This window comes from Danio rerio, chromosome 19 (assembly GCF_049306965.1).
Source record: "Danio rerio strain Tuebingen ecotype United States chromosome 19, GRCz12tu, whole genome shotgun sequence".
Taxonomy (NCBI): Eukaryota; Metazoa; Chordata; class Actinopteri; order Cypriniformes; family Danionidae; genus Danio; species Danio rerio.
This window is the reverse complement of record NC_133194.1, coordinates 16,422,842-16,441,130: the sequence shown is the minus strand read 5'-3', so window position 1 is coordinate 16,441,130 and position 18,289 is coordinate 16,422,842. Positions and strand designations below refer to the sequence as shown.

Here is an 18,289-nt window from a genome sequence, read left to right as displayed (position 1 = left end):
AGATAGATAGATAGATAGATAGATAGATAGATAGATAGATAGATAGATAGATAGAAAATTATTACAGTAAGAGTATTGTTCTAAACATGAAAAATACTAATAAATATTAAGTGAGCAATGTTATAATCAGAATAATATTTTGAAGGATCATGTGACACTGAAGACTGCAGTAATGATGCTGCAAATAAATCAGCAACAAAGTAATGATATTTAAAACATTTTAAACACAATTATTTGAAGAAATATACTATTAAAATTTTTAAAATAATATATATCTATAATTTTTCCTTTTGATAAAATGCATTATTGGAGAGTCAAATATATCACGTTTATAAAATCAAATTTTAAAGTAAATTAAAATAAACACTTATTGTGTATGTGAAAAGGGCAGTTATTTTAAAATAACTTTTTAAATGACCATTTGAATTAAAGGATACTGGCAAAATATGCAATAAAATAGTTCAGATGCAAAAACCTCTTCATGCAATCTGAAATGACCATAATTTAAAATGACTATTTTTTTTGCAAGCTCCTGTGTGCATGTTCAGTAAATGCACTTTTATAGCAAAGTGTTATTTGCATTGCCTCTAAAGTGAAATAACTTAACAAAAATATTGGTTGAGACAAATGCTAATTTTAGAAGACAATTTCAGATGGCACTTAGAGGCTTTTGCATCCGAAGTCAATTAAAATATAAATTTGTATATTATAGTTAGTACTATTTGCCCCCTTTGAATTTTTTATTTCTTTTTTAAATATTTCCCAAATTATGTTTAACAGAGCAAGGACATTTTCACCATGTCTGATAATATATTTTTTTTCTTCTGAAGAAAGTTTTATTTGTTACATTTTAAGGACAAAATTATTAGCCCCTTTAAGCTATATATTTTTCATGGACAAACCATAGTTATACAATAACTTGCCTAATTATCCTAACCTGCCTAAGTTAACCTAATTAACCTAGTTAAGCCTTTAAATGTCCCTGTATAGAAGTGTCTTAAAAAATATCCAGTCAAACATTATTTACTGTCATCATGGCAAAGATAAAATAAATCAGTTATTAGAGATAAGTTATTAAAACTATTATTTTTAGAAATGTGTTGAAAAAAGTTTCTCACCGTTAAATAGAAATTGGGGAAAAAATAAAGAGGGGGACTAATAATTCAGTGGGCCAATAATTCTGGATTTAACTGTATATGTGATTTACTAAATATAATGAACAAATATTGAGAATTTCAGTTTTATGTAAATTCAAAATAAAATATATCAGTTCAAAAATCCTTTCTATCACTTGACAAATACAATATCCATAATCTGCAGTCCTGGCCTTAAGTGGATATCCTGGATCCTCTCTATCAGTCGTGCTTTTTCCGGCAGAAGGTTTGTGGCTAATGGAATGTATCGCTGGACACATGCAAAACATGCCATTAAACGCTATCTGCTTTGATGATGACAGCGCGTGGATGTCCCTGATTGAGGAAAAAAACACTTTCCTGTTTCTGTGACTCTGATTTATCCAGTGGGAGTTGATGACATCACTGTCTGTTCCATTTACCTTTTTTTCATTCCTCATCCCTGGAACCAATCCAGAGACTGGAATGTCTGGACTCGCTGTGGGAGTCACTATTGTGTAATATGGAGTGGGCGGAGCTTATGGGAGGATAAATGGAAGGCAGGCAGGTTGAGTTGAACACAAGCACCTGTCAGTCTCTCACTGTAGACACTAACTGTACAGCATCACTCAACTGGATTTAACAGGCGTGTGAAACTCTACAATGGCTTTTACCCTTCAGACTGCCCTTTTGGTCTTAGCTACCCTATGTGTCCTGCAGCAAGGTAAGACACCTGCTTGTTTATTTATTTATTTGAAAGAAAATTCTGTGTTCTGTCTTCTAGTGTGGCTTAAACATGTATGAACTGCTTTCAGTTTCCACAGAATGTGTGTTTTATGCTGTGGGGGGTAATTATGCATTGTTTCGTTTTGAGAAGTTACACAAACTTTTTATGTTTTATTTATTTTAGCCTGATGGCATAGAGACAAATCAAGTGGAGACTTAAAGACAAATGAAGTTTGCTTATCTTAGATTTTCAGTTTCACACTTATTATACGCTTTCCAGCGATCAAAATAAAAAGACAGTTTCTGTCATTCTTTAAATTATTCAAATGTATTTTTTAATAGAAAAAGGCTCTATCTGCAAATAATTGCTTGCGTTATCTTGTACTACATGACCACAAAAGTGGACCTCTGCCAAAACTTAAACCACAAAAGAATCACTTATGGCATATTATCTTGACTGATAAGTGTGACGGTTATTACTCAGCCTTATGTCTATGTAAGTAATGTTTATATTGTATTTGCAACTGTAGTGTTTGTGTATTTATCAGAGTAAAAGGGAAATAAAATCAAAGACTTAACATAGATGTATATAGAATAGATAAGCCACTCTACACTGTGGTATCTGTATATACATTAAAATAACTGACACATTACCGTAAATTGACATACAATATTAATATTATACACCACTCTATATTGTAAAACATAAGGCTGTATATATACATTGTGTGTATATATATGTATATATATATATATATATATATATATATATATATATATATATATATATATATATATATATATATATATATATATATATATTTATAAAATCTATAAATATAAAATCTTTAAAAAATTTAAAAGCAAAATTTTGAAAAAATGTGACACTCAAAGAAGTCTATGCAAAACAAACAGCAAACGGTCTCACTTGTAAAAATAACAGAGGTTTAAATCACAGATTGTTACAGATTGATTTATTCATATAAAATGTCAATAAAGTTGGCAAATGTAGATTCCAGCACAAGAAATATAGTTTAGGTTAGCAAAAATCATTTTGAGAACATGTTTCATCACAGATGTTCTGTTTCCTAGGGTTTGGATATCCACTGTCTAAACAACCTGAAGCATCTAGCAATCCACCTGCTCACAAACGGGTCCGCACCAAACGCTGTTCCTGTAGTAGCTGGTTAGATAATGAGTGCATCTATTTCTGCCACTTGGACATCATCTGGGTCAACACACCAAAGTAAGTGCTTCTCTAAAGTCCAGTTGATTTAAAAGAAAAATACTATAATTCACACTGACCCATATTTTAAACTTATTGGTAAGTGATACAAGAACCAGAAGAAAGGTTCCATTTGGAAATGAAACAAGTTTATCCGAAACTGAAATTTCTGACATCATTTAATCTCCTTTCATTTGTTCCAAACCTGCTTGAAAGCATTTCTTCTGTTGAATATGATAGAAAATAGTCTGAAGAAACCTGAAAACCTACAAACATCCAATTCCAAATACTACAGAAGTTAATGATTACAGTTTTTAAGCTTTCTTCAAAAAATTAAGAAGACAAGAAGAAGAAACTCATAAAAGTTTATAGCCACTTGAGATTAAGCAAATAATGTGGAAATTTCTCATTTTTGGGTGAACTATGCATTTAATATGTTGTTTGGATTTTGCCACTAACACATCTCTGTTATTTCCTTTGTACAACAGTAAGATCACCCCGCTTGGTCTTGGGAGTCCTCTGTCCCGTCGCCGGCGTTCCACTGGTAGATGTGAATGTGCGAATCCCGCCGATCGTACCTGCTCCAGTTTCTGTCACACCAGGTGAGCTCAGACTCTTCCCGCTCCACCCTGAAGATCAAATCAAACTGATACGTGTCATTTTGTCTGTCGCGAATTCCGTAAGCATTCATGTGTGACGTGTGGAGATCCGGGTAGCTTTTGTGGGGGGTTTTACCAAGCATCCTCATCTCTGAGATGAAAGGGGAAAAAGGGAGAGAAAGAGAAACTGTCTATTGGCTAGAGTAGTTTTAAACCATGCAGGTCCTAAAATCAAAGTACAGCTATTTTGGGTGATGGTTGCATTCCTGTGGTTGTTCAAGTAAGATATTAGCTTGTGTCTGTTTTATGAGTGTGTCTGTGTGTAGAGTAAAAGATATGGATTATACATATATATATATATATATATATATATATATATATATATATATATATATATATATATATATATATATATATATATATATATATATATTTTTTTTTTTTTTTTTTTTTTTTGCTCCTGGGTTTGCAAGAGCAAACCATTGAGGTTATATGAAAGAAATATGTTTATTAATTTATCTGCAATCAGGAGTGAAAGTTTAGATGGTCACACTTTTTTAATGGTCCATTTGTTGAATTTGGTTACATTGCAACTAATTAGGTTAGGGTTAGGGTTAGTGTAAGTTGACATGCTTACAAAGTTTCTTATAGTCCGATAAATGTCTGTTGGAGCAGTATCAACAGATATTAAGCAGACAGTCTTATAATACTCAAATAGACCATCAAAATAAAGTGTTACCGTTTAGACACATTTGGATGAGCAGATTATTACTGGTGAATTTTATATGTAAACGTATTCTCAAATTTTGTCTGCAGTTCTGAAGATCCAGATATGGAGTTTGTGACTCAACTTGATAACCAGTCAGATCACAAGGACAAAACTAGTGATCATCTGCTGTTGTCGCTCAGGTAAATCTTACTAAAAACAACATTTTTTAATTAATTTATTTTTTAAGACCTCAAATCTGGAAGACAACTTTTTGTCCAAAAAAAACTGTTTTATATATATATATATATATATATATATATATATATATATACATATATATATATATATATATATATATATATATATATATATATTTTTTTTTTTTTTTTTTTTTTTTTTTTTTGAGTAAATTATTAATCTAACATGACAATTACATATTCCTAAAAGCTAAAAGCAATCATCTTCAAAAGTAAACTTTATATATATAACTTAACAAGCGGATTAGTGCCCCTGTTTATTTTTTTCCCAATTTCTGTTTAATGGAGGAAAGATTGTTTCAGCACATTTCTAAGCATAATAGTTTTAAAAAACCTATTTCTAATAACTGATTTATTTTATCTTTGCCATGATGACAGTAAATAATATTTTACTTGATTTTTTCAAGACACTTCTATACAGCTTAAAGTAACATTTAAAGGCTTAACTAGGTTAATAAGGTGAACTAGGCAGGTTAGGGTAATTAGGCAAATTATTCTATAACAAAATTATTCTAATAATTCTGACTTCAACTGTGTGTGTGTATATATATATATATATATATATATATATATATATATATATATATATATATATATATATATATATATATATATATATATACATATATATATATATATATACAATCACTTGTTTTTATACAAATGACATTTGCTGTTTGTTACTACCTATTGAAAATGAGCTAAATCTACACAATTCTTCAAGTTTTTGGGGGGCCAACATAATTGTTTTATTTTATTTCAATCCCCTTAAATTTGTAAAGCTAAAAGCGTAATTCATTGTCTCAACAAAAACCAATTCCATCATTTTTTACAGGGTATTACACTTCTATTCACTTTTAGTGTTTTTCATTTATTAAAAAAAATAATAATTGTCAGCCCAACAATCAAAAGTGGTTAAGTAGTAACTGTATCATAATTACTGCAATATTATAATTTAGCACCATATTAATTACAAAATAAGTACAATAATTAGTGCAAAATTTAGTATCTCCTAAAAATACTATAATATTTATTATTTAATTAGTGAGTAAAGTTTTTATTTTTGGGTGAACTATCCCTTTAATGTCTATATCACATAATAGCTGTGTCTAGCCTTGGGACTAAATATTGTGTCATTTCTGTTTGCAGGAGGGTGGTAAAACACAACCTCATGACAGCTTCACGTTTTGCTTCACCCAAGAAGAAATCCAGGATCAGCTAGAGAGAGCAAAAGAGAAAGAAGAGAAATGACTGTAGAAGTGAGCTTCTGAACAAAATCAATCCTGGATGAAGAGGATCTGCCTCTTGAGAGGTGGACAAAAGCATGGCGGATTCTCAGACATCAAGATGAACTGAACCACTGAGGCACAAACCTTCAGATACTTCAGTTGAGCTGGAGCCGAAACCACTGTTCGCTAAAGTGCAAAGATGATTTATATGGTGAATAGAAGAACAGTTCCTCTTCCACACCAGTGAAATGGTGGCATATGCCAGATGAGTGAGTTAACATTTAGCACAGAAAGGCTTCCTGAAAGCCTAATCTCTTTTTTTGACACCAAATGTTCAGTAAAACATTATTTTTGTGTTCTTGTTACACATTATTTATGCATAATTAGATGAAATAACCTCAAATCAAGTCATTACCCAGTATACATTGTTAGTTAATATTAGTACTTAAATTACTGTAAACTGTAACAAGGGCACAGAAAAAAAACACACGTTATTAAAGTTTTCCTCTGTATCAGAGATAAATACTGTTATTTATTTGTTTATTTATTTATTTATTGATATATATGTATTTATTTATTTTACTTTTATTTGGAGTTTAGTTTTATCATTTCTGCGATCAGATTTGTATTTATACAAAATGAAAAATGCAAGATGTAGCCATGAGGAATGTTTATGTGTTTTCTTTTTTATGACTCCTTCTTTCCTCCATGTTTTCCCCTCATTTTCCCTTGAGTGAAGGCGGAAGTATTTATTGCATACTTCCAATAGGCTGTTTTTTTATTGTTCAGATACCAGCAAGTTTCAATAGCTCAAAGCTTGCCAAAAAATGCTGTTATTGTTTTTCTAAAAGTACAAACCGGCTGTTACTGTCTGGTCACTCATTATGTAAAAGACTGTAGTGCTACTGAATTCCCTTTCCATATTAAATGGAATATATTTAAATGTATGCTTATTTTACATACTATTGACTACTGAAGTTTGACTACTGCAAAATATATGTTAATATGCTGCACATGTTCATGTTTTCTAGAAGAAGAAAAAGAAAACTACTTCACAGATACTTGAATGTTCAAATGTTAAAAATGCTTGCATCCATTTTGTTGTTGTTGTCTATTTAATTTATTTAATGAAATCTATTTTTGTATTGCTGTATCTTTTAATAAACAAATATATACTTTCAAATAACATAGTAGTCTGTTTTCATTTTTTTTTTTTGTATTACATTCACTGCAAATAGCAATAGTTGACTTTTCTTACAGAAAAAAAAATGTGTAGACTCACTCTTTTTAAAACTGTTAGTTGACTTATTTAAAAAGGAAGAAACCCATTGTCTTATAATTATTAAATAAATGAACTACACTGTAGTATCCAAAATAGTATCCACAAATTAACAGTTTTGTGCGTTTGGGGGTGTTTCTGATTGCATTATGGAACCTTAACTTTTTCTTCCAACTCTTTTTGATATTGAAATGGTGGACTATAATGGACATTTTTAATAGTTTGAAGTGTTCATAGTTTATAATTAATATAAATAAATAAATAAATTATATATATATATATATATATATATATATATATATATATATATATATATATATATATATATATTATTTAGATATTATTTAGATATTATTACTGTTTCTATTACTGAGGAAAAACAAAATCCAAACCTACAAAGGACCTGTAAGACATGTAATAAATGGAACCATGAATTCTGCTGTTTACCAAAATATCCGGAAGTAGAATGTCCAGCCATTGGTTAATGATCTCAAGCTGAAAGAATCTTGGGTCCTACTGAATGACTTGTGTTATTAAGACTTGTACAATGATCCAAAACAAAAGCAAGTCCACTTCTAAATGGCTGAAAAAATAAATGAAGACTGACCTGAATCCAATTGAGATTCTGTGGCATGACCTTGGCTAAATTTCCAACACAATCTCAAGGTAATTTGTAACTTTTTGATCTAGTGCTAATTATCATGAATATATACAATCTCATAGGTACATTTTTGTACCATTTGCTTATACCCTAAAGACATATTTTGGGTTTTGGACACAATTCCAGCAGTTGGGTGCCACTCTTTCTATTAAAAGTTGTACATTTTCATATTAACTCAAATTCATAATTAGCCACTAAACTGACAAAACGTAAAAGAATTATGTTTCCTTGAGAGATCAGGCTGGAATTATAACAATTCTTCAATGATTGGTGGGCTAAAATTTCTCCATAGCACTGTAACAGACTCAATGCATGTTATCGAAAATGCTGGGAGGCCTTATCAGTTATTAGATTTAGGAAGCAAAGACTTTTTCTCACATGGCAATTTAGTTTTGTATTTAGCTGTTTTTATTATAAACAAATCTAAAATATGTTTACTTGTGTTATTATTGACTAATACTTAAATTTGGTAAATGATCTTAAACACTAAAGTGTGACAAATATGCAAGGAAAATAATAAATCAGTAAGGGGGAAAACACTTTTTCTGTAAGAAAGAATGTTCTTTCTTATACAGTCTATTGTTATAATATTCTAAAATGTCAATGAAAGTCATTTTGTTAAACCGCAGACTGGAATTTTCAACATCAAAAGTCGACAGAGATCAACTTCCTATAATGCAAATAATAACCATTAACAGTAACTGAACATTATCAGTAACAAAAGTTTTATTATCAGTTGTTTTTTTCAGTGTATGTGCATAAAAAAACAAAAAAAAGTAATGTAACACTTGCAAGTTTTAGTTCAAAAGGTTTAATCTCTGTCTTTTTTAAGCAAAGTCGATTTGTGCTTTTAAGGCAATGAGTTTACTCCTTTTTTTAAGTAAAGTAACTAATCACTTATTATAGTATTGAATCCAATCCAGTACTATAAATCCAGAGAAAATGCCACTCCTACACAACATAAATCTATCATAAATATAATCTAATGCAATCTCTTAATGACAGATAAATGCATGCATTATTTGTTCTGTTCACTTGTCGGTTGTAAAATTATGAGCAATCCTCTTTCAGTTGCAAATACTCATTTATCTGTTTTCTGAAGTGTGTTGTATGCCAATTTTACTGTCTGTAAAAGCATATGGAAAAATAATATACAGTAATATATATGCCAATAAAATAAAAAAGTATAAATTATGTTATATTTGTTATTATTTATCATTTTTTTAATGGTGATTATTATTTTTTATTATCTTTATAAAAATTGTTAATTCGTACAAACTCAGAATTCCACATGTGCATTTAAACAAGTGCACAACATTCTTCTCATATTAGTCTTAAGAGTTGGATGTATGAGTGAGACTCAAGACATTTGTGTTGGTTCTTTTTTAAGCATTGTTTGACAGTTGTCCAGGATGGTATTTTATCTTGTGAAGATGTGCAGTCTCTTTGTCTGCCACCCTATTCAAGCTGCCCAAATGTTTACTCAATACGTGCGGTTTTGAAATTCCAAGGAACATTCAGTGTATCCGTAATGCAGAGGAAAGTCGCATTATGCGGGCTGATCTATAGAATTTGGCTTATATGAAATTTCTTATGTAAAATGTTTGCAGTTTTTTACATGATAACTGGGTTAGTATGGACTAATGTAACTACACTGATAACTGTAACTATAGTTTCACTCAGAAATAGTTGGTTAGGGCGATAGTTCAATGAAAACTATGTAATCATTTTCTCATCCTTCGCTTGTTACAAAGTTGTTGAACACAAAAGAAAATATTTTGATACATTTTGTAAACCGCTAGCCTTTGATCGCTAGTATTTGTTTTTCTTACAGTACTGTGGATGTCAATGAATTCCGGTTTCTAACATTCTTCAAGATATTTTTATTTTTGAGTGTGTTTAACAAAAAAAAAAAAAAGGTTTGGAACCACTTGAGGCTACGTGAATAGTGAGTAAATTTTAATTTTGGGGGTAAATTATCCCTTTAATTTTCCAGATGAGCAAATTCATTTAATCTGAAATTATTACCAAATCCAACTAACGATTTAAAGATTATATTTTGAATGATGATATCTGTAAAATGGCCATTAATAATGATTGTTTTATTAACAACTTCAAGTCAATAATATTTCAATATAATTCCCTCCAGTTTAAGACGCATCAGTTGTTGAAATGTGTATATCATCTCTTTTGTCCAAATATGTTTATTGATTTTTTCCATTTATTCCTCCTATCAACTAGACACACAATAACAATGCAGCGTGCAAAACAGCACACATCCACACACTTCTTTTATATGTATATATATATACACATATACTGTACATACACACATATACACAATTAAATGGCATAACTAAAACAAACAAACAAGTAAAATAAGTAAATAATAAATAAATAAATGAATACATTAAAACGTTGAAAAATAGAGACACAAAATAACAAAAAAAATAATACAATTTAAAAACACTTTTACAAACAAACATTTTACATAACATTCATGTATGGTTATTTGAATAGCATCTTATGTAAAACATTAGTTAAGCCTGTGTACAATAATAATTTTTAAAGAAAGATTTAAAATAAAGGAACTAAGCTGAAAAAATAAAAATTAAAATGAATGAAAGTAAGGTTTAAACAAGGTCCCATTAGTTTATGTCCATGTATTTAGTAACATAAATTACACTCGAAAAAATGATGTTTGCTTTTTGTTCAAACAGCTTAGTATGAGCTCAAATAACTTAAGTGTTTTTGTTTTGAGACAACTTCATTGTTTTATGTTCAATCCACTTAAATTTGTAAAATTTACACAGCATTTTTACAATACTTACATTACAGCATTTAATAATCATATTTCAAAATTTTCTAACAAATTATTACAATTTGTGCTTGCTAACATTAGTTAATGCAGTGTGAGGGCTGACAAAATAAAAAACTAACAATGACTGTCTAAATGAACTAAATTATCATTAACGTTAACGAAGATAAATAAATGCTGTAATAAATGTATTTGTCATTGTTACTGACTCCAATAACAAATGAAATATTATAAGGCAAAGTGTTAACATTACAAATAGCAGCCATAAATTACACCTGTAATTACTGTTTTTTACTTATCTGACTTTTTAAAAGATTTCCACCGCTCTTTGTGCTCTTATTCTTATTTTATCTATTTTTATTTTATTTTAGTTTATCTTATCTTATCTTTTTTTAATTATTTTAAACTTTGAAATAGTGTATAGTCCTGTGTTATGTTGTCAATGTATGTTGTTTGATAGCACCTGTGTCCTGGAGGAACATTGTTTCATTTCACTACTGCACTACTGCACTGTTGAAATGACAATAAAGCCAACCTGACTTGACTTGATGATATTTCATTACTACAGAGCCCCACACAGAAAAGAGTGTATAATAAGGCCACAACTTTGCACATTTAAGTAAATCATGCACACAATATTTTACTAAGGCCACAATGTGAAAAAGTAGAAACATTCTTAATTTGTGGCATATATATTTCCCCCTATATCAAATTCAGGCTCCAAGCAACACAGCAGATTTAAGTGGAACATGAATTCATTTACCATAAGCACAACTAGGTCAGAAATTATGGTGCAGCGTATATTTTCTCACTCCGTCTCTTTTTCTTTCTTCAGCGGAGATGAAAGCACCTTGTGCTCACACAGCTCTTTAAGAGTAAACAGCTGACTAAGTGTAAGAAAAAACAGGATGTCGTCTGCACATTCCCGCCGCATTCCTTCAGACGCAGTTAACAAACTACTGTAGGGAAGAAATGGAAAAACACTCAGCCAGAGGAACTGCTGTGGCTACAGCGGAAACTGATTACTGACTAAACTGTTGTGGTTGTCATAACACTGTGTGCTTTGTTTTAATCTTTCCCTTTGTGCCCTTTAAGCATTTCTGTGCTGTTCAGGCCATTAGTAGTGGCTGCAGGTGCACATGTATCTACAGATCTGCATGCATTCATTTACAGGAGACTGAAAACTTTACTGTTGATTTGTCACAGTATATATTTATCCTTGTTAAAAAAAATAATAATAATAATAATTATTGTAGCTGTTCATGTTAGCACAGATACATTAAATGATATTAACAAATTCATGTATTAATACATTATAAAATTATATAGTAGTTTAAATTACATTTTAAGTTGTTGTATGGCCATGTTACAATACACTACCTGACAAAAGTCTTGTCGTTATTCCCAATTGTAAGAGCAACAAATAATAACTTGACTTCTAGTTGATCATTTGCAAAAGTGGTAGAAGGTTTTTTTTTTCCAATTAATAACCTTGAACTGCATTCTAATCATCACAGATACTGCAGAAAACCTATTAGGACATAAATGGATACAAGATTCTCACAGATATCAGTCAAGTTTGGTGAAGGAAAAATCATGGTTTGGGACTACATTCAGTATGGGGGCGTGCAAGAGATCTGCAGAGTGGATGACAACATCAACAGCCTGCACTATAAAGACTAATTGTGCTGCCTATTACATACAAACCACAGGAGAGGGCAAATTCTTCAGCAGGATAGCACTCCTTCTCATAATGTACTTCAGCCTTCACATCAAAGTTCCTGAAAGCAAAGAAGGGCAAGGTGCTCCAGGATTGGCCAGCCCAGTCACCAGACATGAACATTATTGAGCATGTCAGGGGTAAGATGAAGGATGAAGGCATTGAAGATGAATCCAAAGAATCTTGATCAACCCTGGAAGTCCTGCAAGAACGTTTTCTTTGACATTCCAGGTGACTAATAAGTTTTTTTGAGTCATTGCAGACATGTATGCAGTTGTCTAAGCTCATGGGAGTCAAACATAATATTAATAATTTTTTCACAGCACTGTGACTGCATATTCTATACTGTACATTATTTCTGTTAAGTGACAAGGGTTTTGTTTAAGCAAAGTCGAAACTTACTGTCCAAATTAAACAACTAAAAATCAATGATATTTTTTATTTTTATTTTGGTAAAATAAGCATAATCTTGAGGCCTTTGCCTTTCATGTAAGCCACCTCTGAAGTCAAGTTATTATTTATTTATTATTTATTATTATTGTTCCTAAAACTTGAATAGGTGACAAGACTTTTGACAGGTAGTGTATGCCGCACTATTTTCATTCTTCCAAGAAGATCTGTGCTTGAGCAGCATATATTTAAGGGGGTGTGCAAGAAGTTTTGCGCACGAGCAAAAGAAATAGGCGCGCAAGTAAAGAGATTCACATGCTCGTAGGCTATTACTTAAATGCTATTTTGAATTGTAAGACATTACAATGTGCTCACGACATTTATCATTGAAATAACGCCACAGGTAGTTGGTAGATCTGAGTAAAAAAAGCCTGCCGCCACAGCTGTAAAAAATCCTAGAGGAAACATTGCTGTTTCACAGGTGGATTCCTACAAACTGAGAATGTCTAATATGTCAGCTTGTGCCTTTCTAGTCAAATGAACTGTGAACGTCTTGGAAAAAAATTCTGTTGAAATTCCAGGTATAATTCAAGTGCAACAAACTTGACAGTTGTAAAAGAAAGTCAGGCCAAAATAAAGTTTGTTTGGAGATTGCAATAGTAATTAAAAGCTCAGTCAAACGTTTGCATGAGCGGACATGTTAATAACTGAGTGTTTACAGTTTAATGGTGCACTAAGCAATCTTTGTAACAAAAAGAAAGAAAAAAGCTTCTGACAACAGTGTCAGCCGACACACAAAACAACTTGCAGTGTGTTGAAATATCAAAAAAGGGGCGAGGTCCACTTTAGGTTTGTTTTGTTGTTGTTGTTGTTGTTGTTTTTGTAGTTTTGGTGCTTTTAAATATGAACATAGGCAAATTTTGCTTAGTGCACCTGTAGAGATCACTCCCATGATTTACATTGAAAAAAGTGAATAGTAAAATAAAAACCATGAATGAATATTTAAGAGTATGTTAAAGCAAACCGTACAAAATCTATCACATATTCTTTATGTATATGCATTATAAAATATGTAATTTCCTATACTTGCACGATTGATATTTAGAACCAGTTTCACAAACAGGGCTTTATTTATAGCAAGAACTTGGCCCAACTTAAGTTAAGGATTTTATGTTGTTGTTTTTAATGCCTCAGGAGAGTTCACTACTGGTGTGCATTTTGAGGCAAAACACTGGCATATTTTAAGATTTGTCTGTGCAAGTTATAGTTAGTTAAAACAGCTCAAGCATGCCCTTTACTCCAAGGCTATCCTTAACTCTTTTTGCTGTCTTAGAATTTAATTTAGAGCGTTTTTGAACCTTCAGAGGTCAACCTCAACTTCATCACAAATCAATGTTTTCACGCATCCCTATGCAGTGTTTTATCAAGGTTTAATTAATGGGAAACACTACTTTTTGATCAAATTAAAAGGATATTAAGTAAATGGTGCCAGTAGTTGTTATTGTCTAAAAATGACCCCTGACAACTTAGTACCCTAAATGTATACAACCATGAAAATAGAAAATTCTTCTTCTTTTTTTTAATGTTGTGGTCATTTTAGAATGTTAAGATGGTGCCCGTCTCATTTTTGACCCATAAGTCAACAGGAGGGTTAAGACTTGTTTATGAAACTGGTACATATTTTCAAAAGGTACATATTTGTAAGCTACTAATAGTACCTCAAGAGTAGGTTAGTGCAAATACCACCATCATCTAGGTCTATATTGTGAAAGCAATAGAACAATAGTAATGCTTATTTATTAACAATCTGCTCCGGGATCATATTTTATTATGAAAAGAATGAAAGTCATTGGTCTCCTGGGGTTAACACCATCTAGAAACTGCAGTGAAACCTGTGCAAGTACATTCTTGTGGTTGTACAGAAACCTGTATACATACAGCTTTTGGCATCATTGAGGTGTTTACTAAAAGAACAACACTAAAAATGTATTTCAGTCACCGTTTTTTTGTACCTTATAAAAGGTGAAAGTCGACAAATGAACTTGCACTGTGAGTGCATCAGGGCCTCCAGGGTTTCAATAGAGCTAGCCAACCTCCAGCCGTCTGCTTTCTTAGAACCCCAAAACAAGTCTGCTGTTCCCAGACAGTATCATGTCTGGACTTGAGGCATATTTGAGAATTAGAGCTGGAGATGCAGATCGCAGTGAGTCCTGTGTTGTGGCACACGTACAGCAGATAGCCTAAAGTGATAAACAAACTCTCAACCCCGCAGAAGCTCAGACCTTCTTTATAAACATCCTTCAGCAAGCTCTGTAAACAGTCAAATCTGTCACTTTAATTGCGTGGATCACTATCTTAATTTCTCATTCAAAGCTGACAGCGATAACCATCTCTGGGTGACCCTGATCCGCATACCAGAGAATCGTGGGAGACCCAGTGACCCCTGGTGTGAGACGGAGGAATCTGCCTGGATTAAGCGAATGCAGGGAGTCACGTCTTCTGCGAGCAGGTGCATGAAGATACAGCTGTGGACTGCAGATGCAGTTGCTTCCTACAGCAGGTAAACACAAGGCTGAAGCAAACATGTTTTTCAGGGAAGTCGTTATACTGCAGGTCGGAAAAAGAAGGATTACTATGGCAATTGTCTGTTTGAATCAGGAACAGTGGAATTCTCAAGGGAGTCACGTAAGAGAGTGCTTCCTCAGGGAAATATTATGTGTTTTGTAGAAGGATAAGAGGTTTCTGCCTTCTTGGTGTTTCTAAATACAACTCCTTCCCCACATCACAAAGCCAAACACACTTTTTTTGATAGGTGTTCAACTACAAAAGCACAGATAGTTGCATTCAAAACACAACAGATGCTATACTGGTAGACTATTTCTGGACGATGGTTGACACACATAAAATTGTGTGTTGTATGGAAAAAAAAAATATTAACCTTGAAGAAGAGTAGATGGATTGTTAGTGTTAGAAGGTTGATGAAAAACATCTTTAGCAGAATTACAACTCAGACAATAGAAGTAATCAAATCAACTAAGAACTATAACATAATTGTTCCAATACCAAGTTGTTTAATGCATTGCACAGAGCAAGTATTTTCTAAAGAAATTTGAATAGAAAAAAAAATAATAAATTGTTAAGAGTGTCAAAGCAAAGTATTTAGGTCTACATACACAAAATTGACCTCATTCTTTCACACGAAAAAAGGCGCAAGCATGGGAACATTACTGTCTCTAGACTTCCAGCCTCATTCACTTCCATTAAGTTTTAGATTTAATAAACTCATTATGCTCATTATGCTGCTTGATTTTAAAAACTTTTATTTTATTATGATATTATGATGCATTCTCATAAACTTAATTGTTTGTTGAGTAAGTAGTTTGACTATATTGTCGTTTATAATCCCTAGTCATTTCAAAGTCAAAGTCTGCTTTATTGTCAATTTAACCACATGTACAGGACATACAGAGAATCAAAATTGGGATCCTTTCAGACCCTATAGATGCCTAACATATAATATTATAATACAAAAAGTAAAAAGATGTATCTTAAATCTTGCAAAAGGGGTAAAATATGTGCCCTTTAAATCATAATTTAATGAATTAAGTAGAATTATTAAACATTTCTTTTTTATATATTCAGCAAATTAAAATATATGTCCTTTCAATAGTTCCCACTTAGATATGCTTAGCGTTTACAGGTTTGGCATGCTGTCCCGGGAGAGAACCCTGAGCTCAGTGATACTTGAGCCCAAGGCTCCCACCTGGTCAATAAACATTTAAGGGGATCCGAGATCAGGTAGGATCCCTTAGAAAAGGGAGGAAAAGGAGAAGATGGGGTGGAAGGGGGGATTCTTCCAAAACAAAAATAGAGCAGTATGGGGAAAACAATCCATTTATAACAGTTGTGTCCAAACTCAGTCCTGGAGGGCCGGTGTCCTGCAAAGTTTAATTCCAAGCCCAATCAGACACACCTGGGCTAGCCAATCAAGCTCTTACTAGGCTTTCTAGAAACATCCTTGCAGGTGTGTTGAGGCAAGTTGAAACTAAAATCTGCAGAACACTGGCCCTCCAGGACCAGGTTTAGACAACCCTGATTTATAGTAAGCTTGGATCACTGTGATTGGATTATTACTGATTACAGAGGAGAAGCCAGTTGTGCTTAATCATATCACATGCTCCTCTCGAAATTAGTTTGTGAAACTTCACTTAAAACACAGCAAACTATTCTTAAAAATAAGAATTTAAAAAGAATACAAAAGTACAGTATTTGTTTTTAAAGTGTACTTTTACTCATTTTTAACACTCAAGGGTGTTAAGAATGAAAATTCATGTTTTAAAAAAGACAATTGACCCAAATGTTTCAATAACTCCCACTCAAGTGGTTTTAAACATTTGCATTTTTTTTCTTCTGTTGAACACAAAACAAGTAGTAGGAACAAAAGTAGAAACGAAAATACTTTGGAAGCTAATAGGGGCTGGTTTCCAACAGTCTTCATTATATCTTCATTTCTGTTCAACAGAAGAAAGAAATTCAAACAGGTTTGTAACAAGTTGAGTGTGAGTAAATGATGACAAAATTCTGATATTTAGGTGAGCTATGCCTTTAAGTACACATCGTTTGAAATAAATGATAATAGTAGACGACCTACATAAATAGCTTTTTAGAAACATTTACGAAGATTTGCAGAACAATACAACTGCACATTCAGTTCAATTAAGCACACCTCTTTTTCACAAAAGCAGTGTACATAAATATGATGTGTAGATATAAATTAAGTCACTATTATATAATATAATTGAGACTGATTGACTGGTGTTGTGCTGTTGGGGTGTGGGTGTTGTGTACTTTGGCTCTATTATCCTCTTATTTCAGGTCACCGGTTTGTTCCACGAGCTTCTGAAGCGTTGGCATTTCTGTTGAGATATTTAGGAAATGTTTTAGTTGCCAAGGAGATGAATATCAAATAAATACACACCTAAACACTCAGATGGGTGGACAGAGCTGGACTGATGTTTTCTCTATAGCTATAGTCATAATTAAATGGAGAAAAACGTAAGCAGACCCATTTAAGGGCGTTGTTCTGGAGCACAAACATGCTTTCCATGACATGATCTCAGAATATGCTTATCCACGAAAGAAAGGACAGATAACAAAGCGGTAGTAATAAAGAGGATTTCACTATAAATGAGTGACTGAGAAATTCTACAGAAGCAGGTCTTTAAAATACAAGTGACTCAAGTCACACAGAGATCAAAGATAACACCTTTCTATAAATAAAGCACCATAAACTAATGTAAAAGCTCATAAAACAGCTTTCATGTTACTTAGTGAGGTGTTGCTCTCTTTCTTTATAAACAATGTCACACTTTTTTCTTCCACCTGTTATAGAGAAGGGCTGGCACCAAAAGTGATGAAGGTAAATTTGACAGTAAATCCTATGGATTTTGAGCCATAACATGTCACACAACAGACGCATGCAGAGCATAAATCAAACAAATACTTCTTAAATCAATTTTAAAGAACTCTTAATGGCACTTAATTACCATTAACTCAATTGCATT

At 32.2% G+C, this 18,289-nt stretch overlaps 1 protein-coding gene across 1 annotated transcript; it reads left to right on the top strand.

Moving 5' to 3' along the window:
- The first annotated feature begins 1,704 nt into the window (after positions 1 to 1,704).
- edn2 (endothelin 2) lies at positions 1,705 to 7,043 on the top strand. Its single transcript, NM_001045185.1, has 5 exons — positions 1,705 to 1,836; positions 2,931 to 3,084; positions 3,552 to 3,665; positions 4,479 to 4,571; positions 5,778 to 7,043. The coding sequence occupies exons 1-5, from the start codon at positions 1,776 to 1,778 to the stop codon at positions 5,848 to 5,850; spliced, it is 495 nt and encodes a 164-aa protein (NP_001038650.1). The 5' UTR covers positions 1,705 to 1,775; the 3' UTR covers positions 5,851 to 7,043.
- The last annotated feature ends 11,246 nt before the right edge of the window (positions 7,044 to 18,289 follow it).

Excerpts from the sequence above, each read along its gene's own strand:
- edn2 (NM_001045185.1), top strand. The coding sequence starts at position 1,776 with ATGGCTTTTACCCTTCAGACTGCCCTTTTGGTCTTAGCTACCCTATGT. Across the intron at positions 1,837-2,930 it reads CCTATGTGTCCTGCAGCAAG|GGTTTGGATATCCACTGTCT; the intron begins GTAAGACACCTG and ends TCTGTTTCCTAG. Across the intron at positions 3,666-4,478 it reads TCCAGTTTCTGTCACACCAG|TTCTGAAGATCCAGATATGG; the intron begins GTGAGCTCAGAC and ends TTTTGTCTGCAG.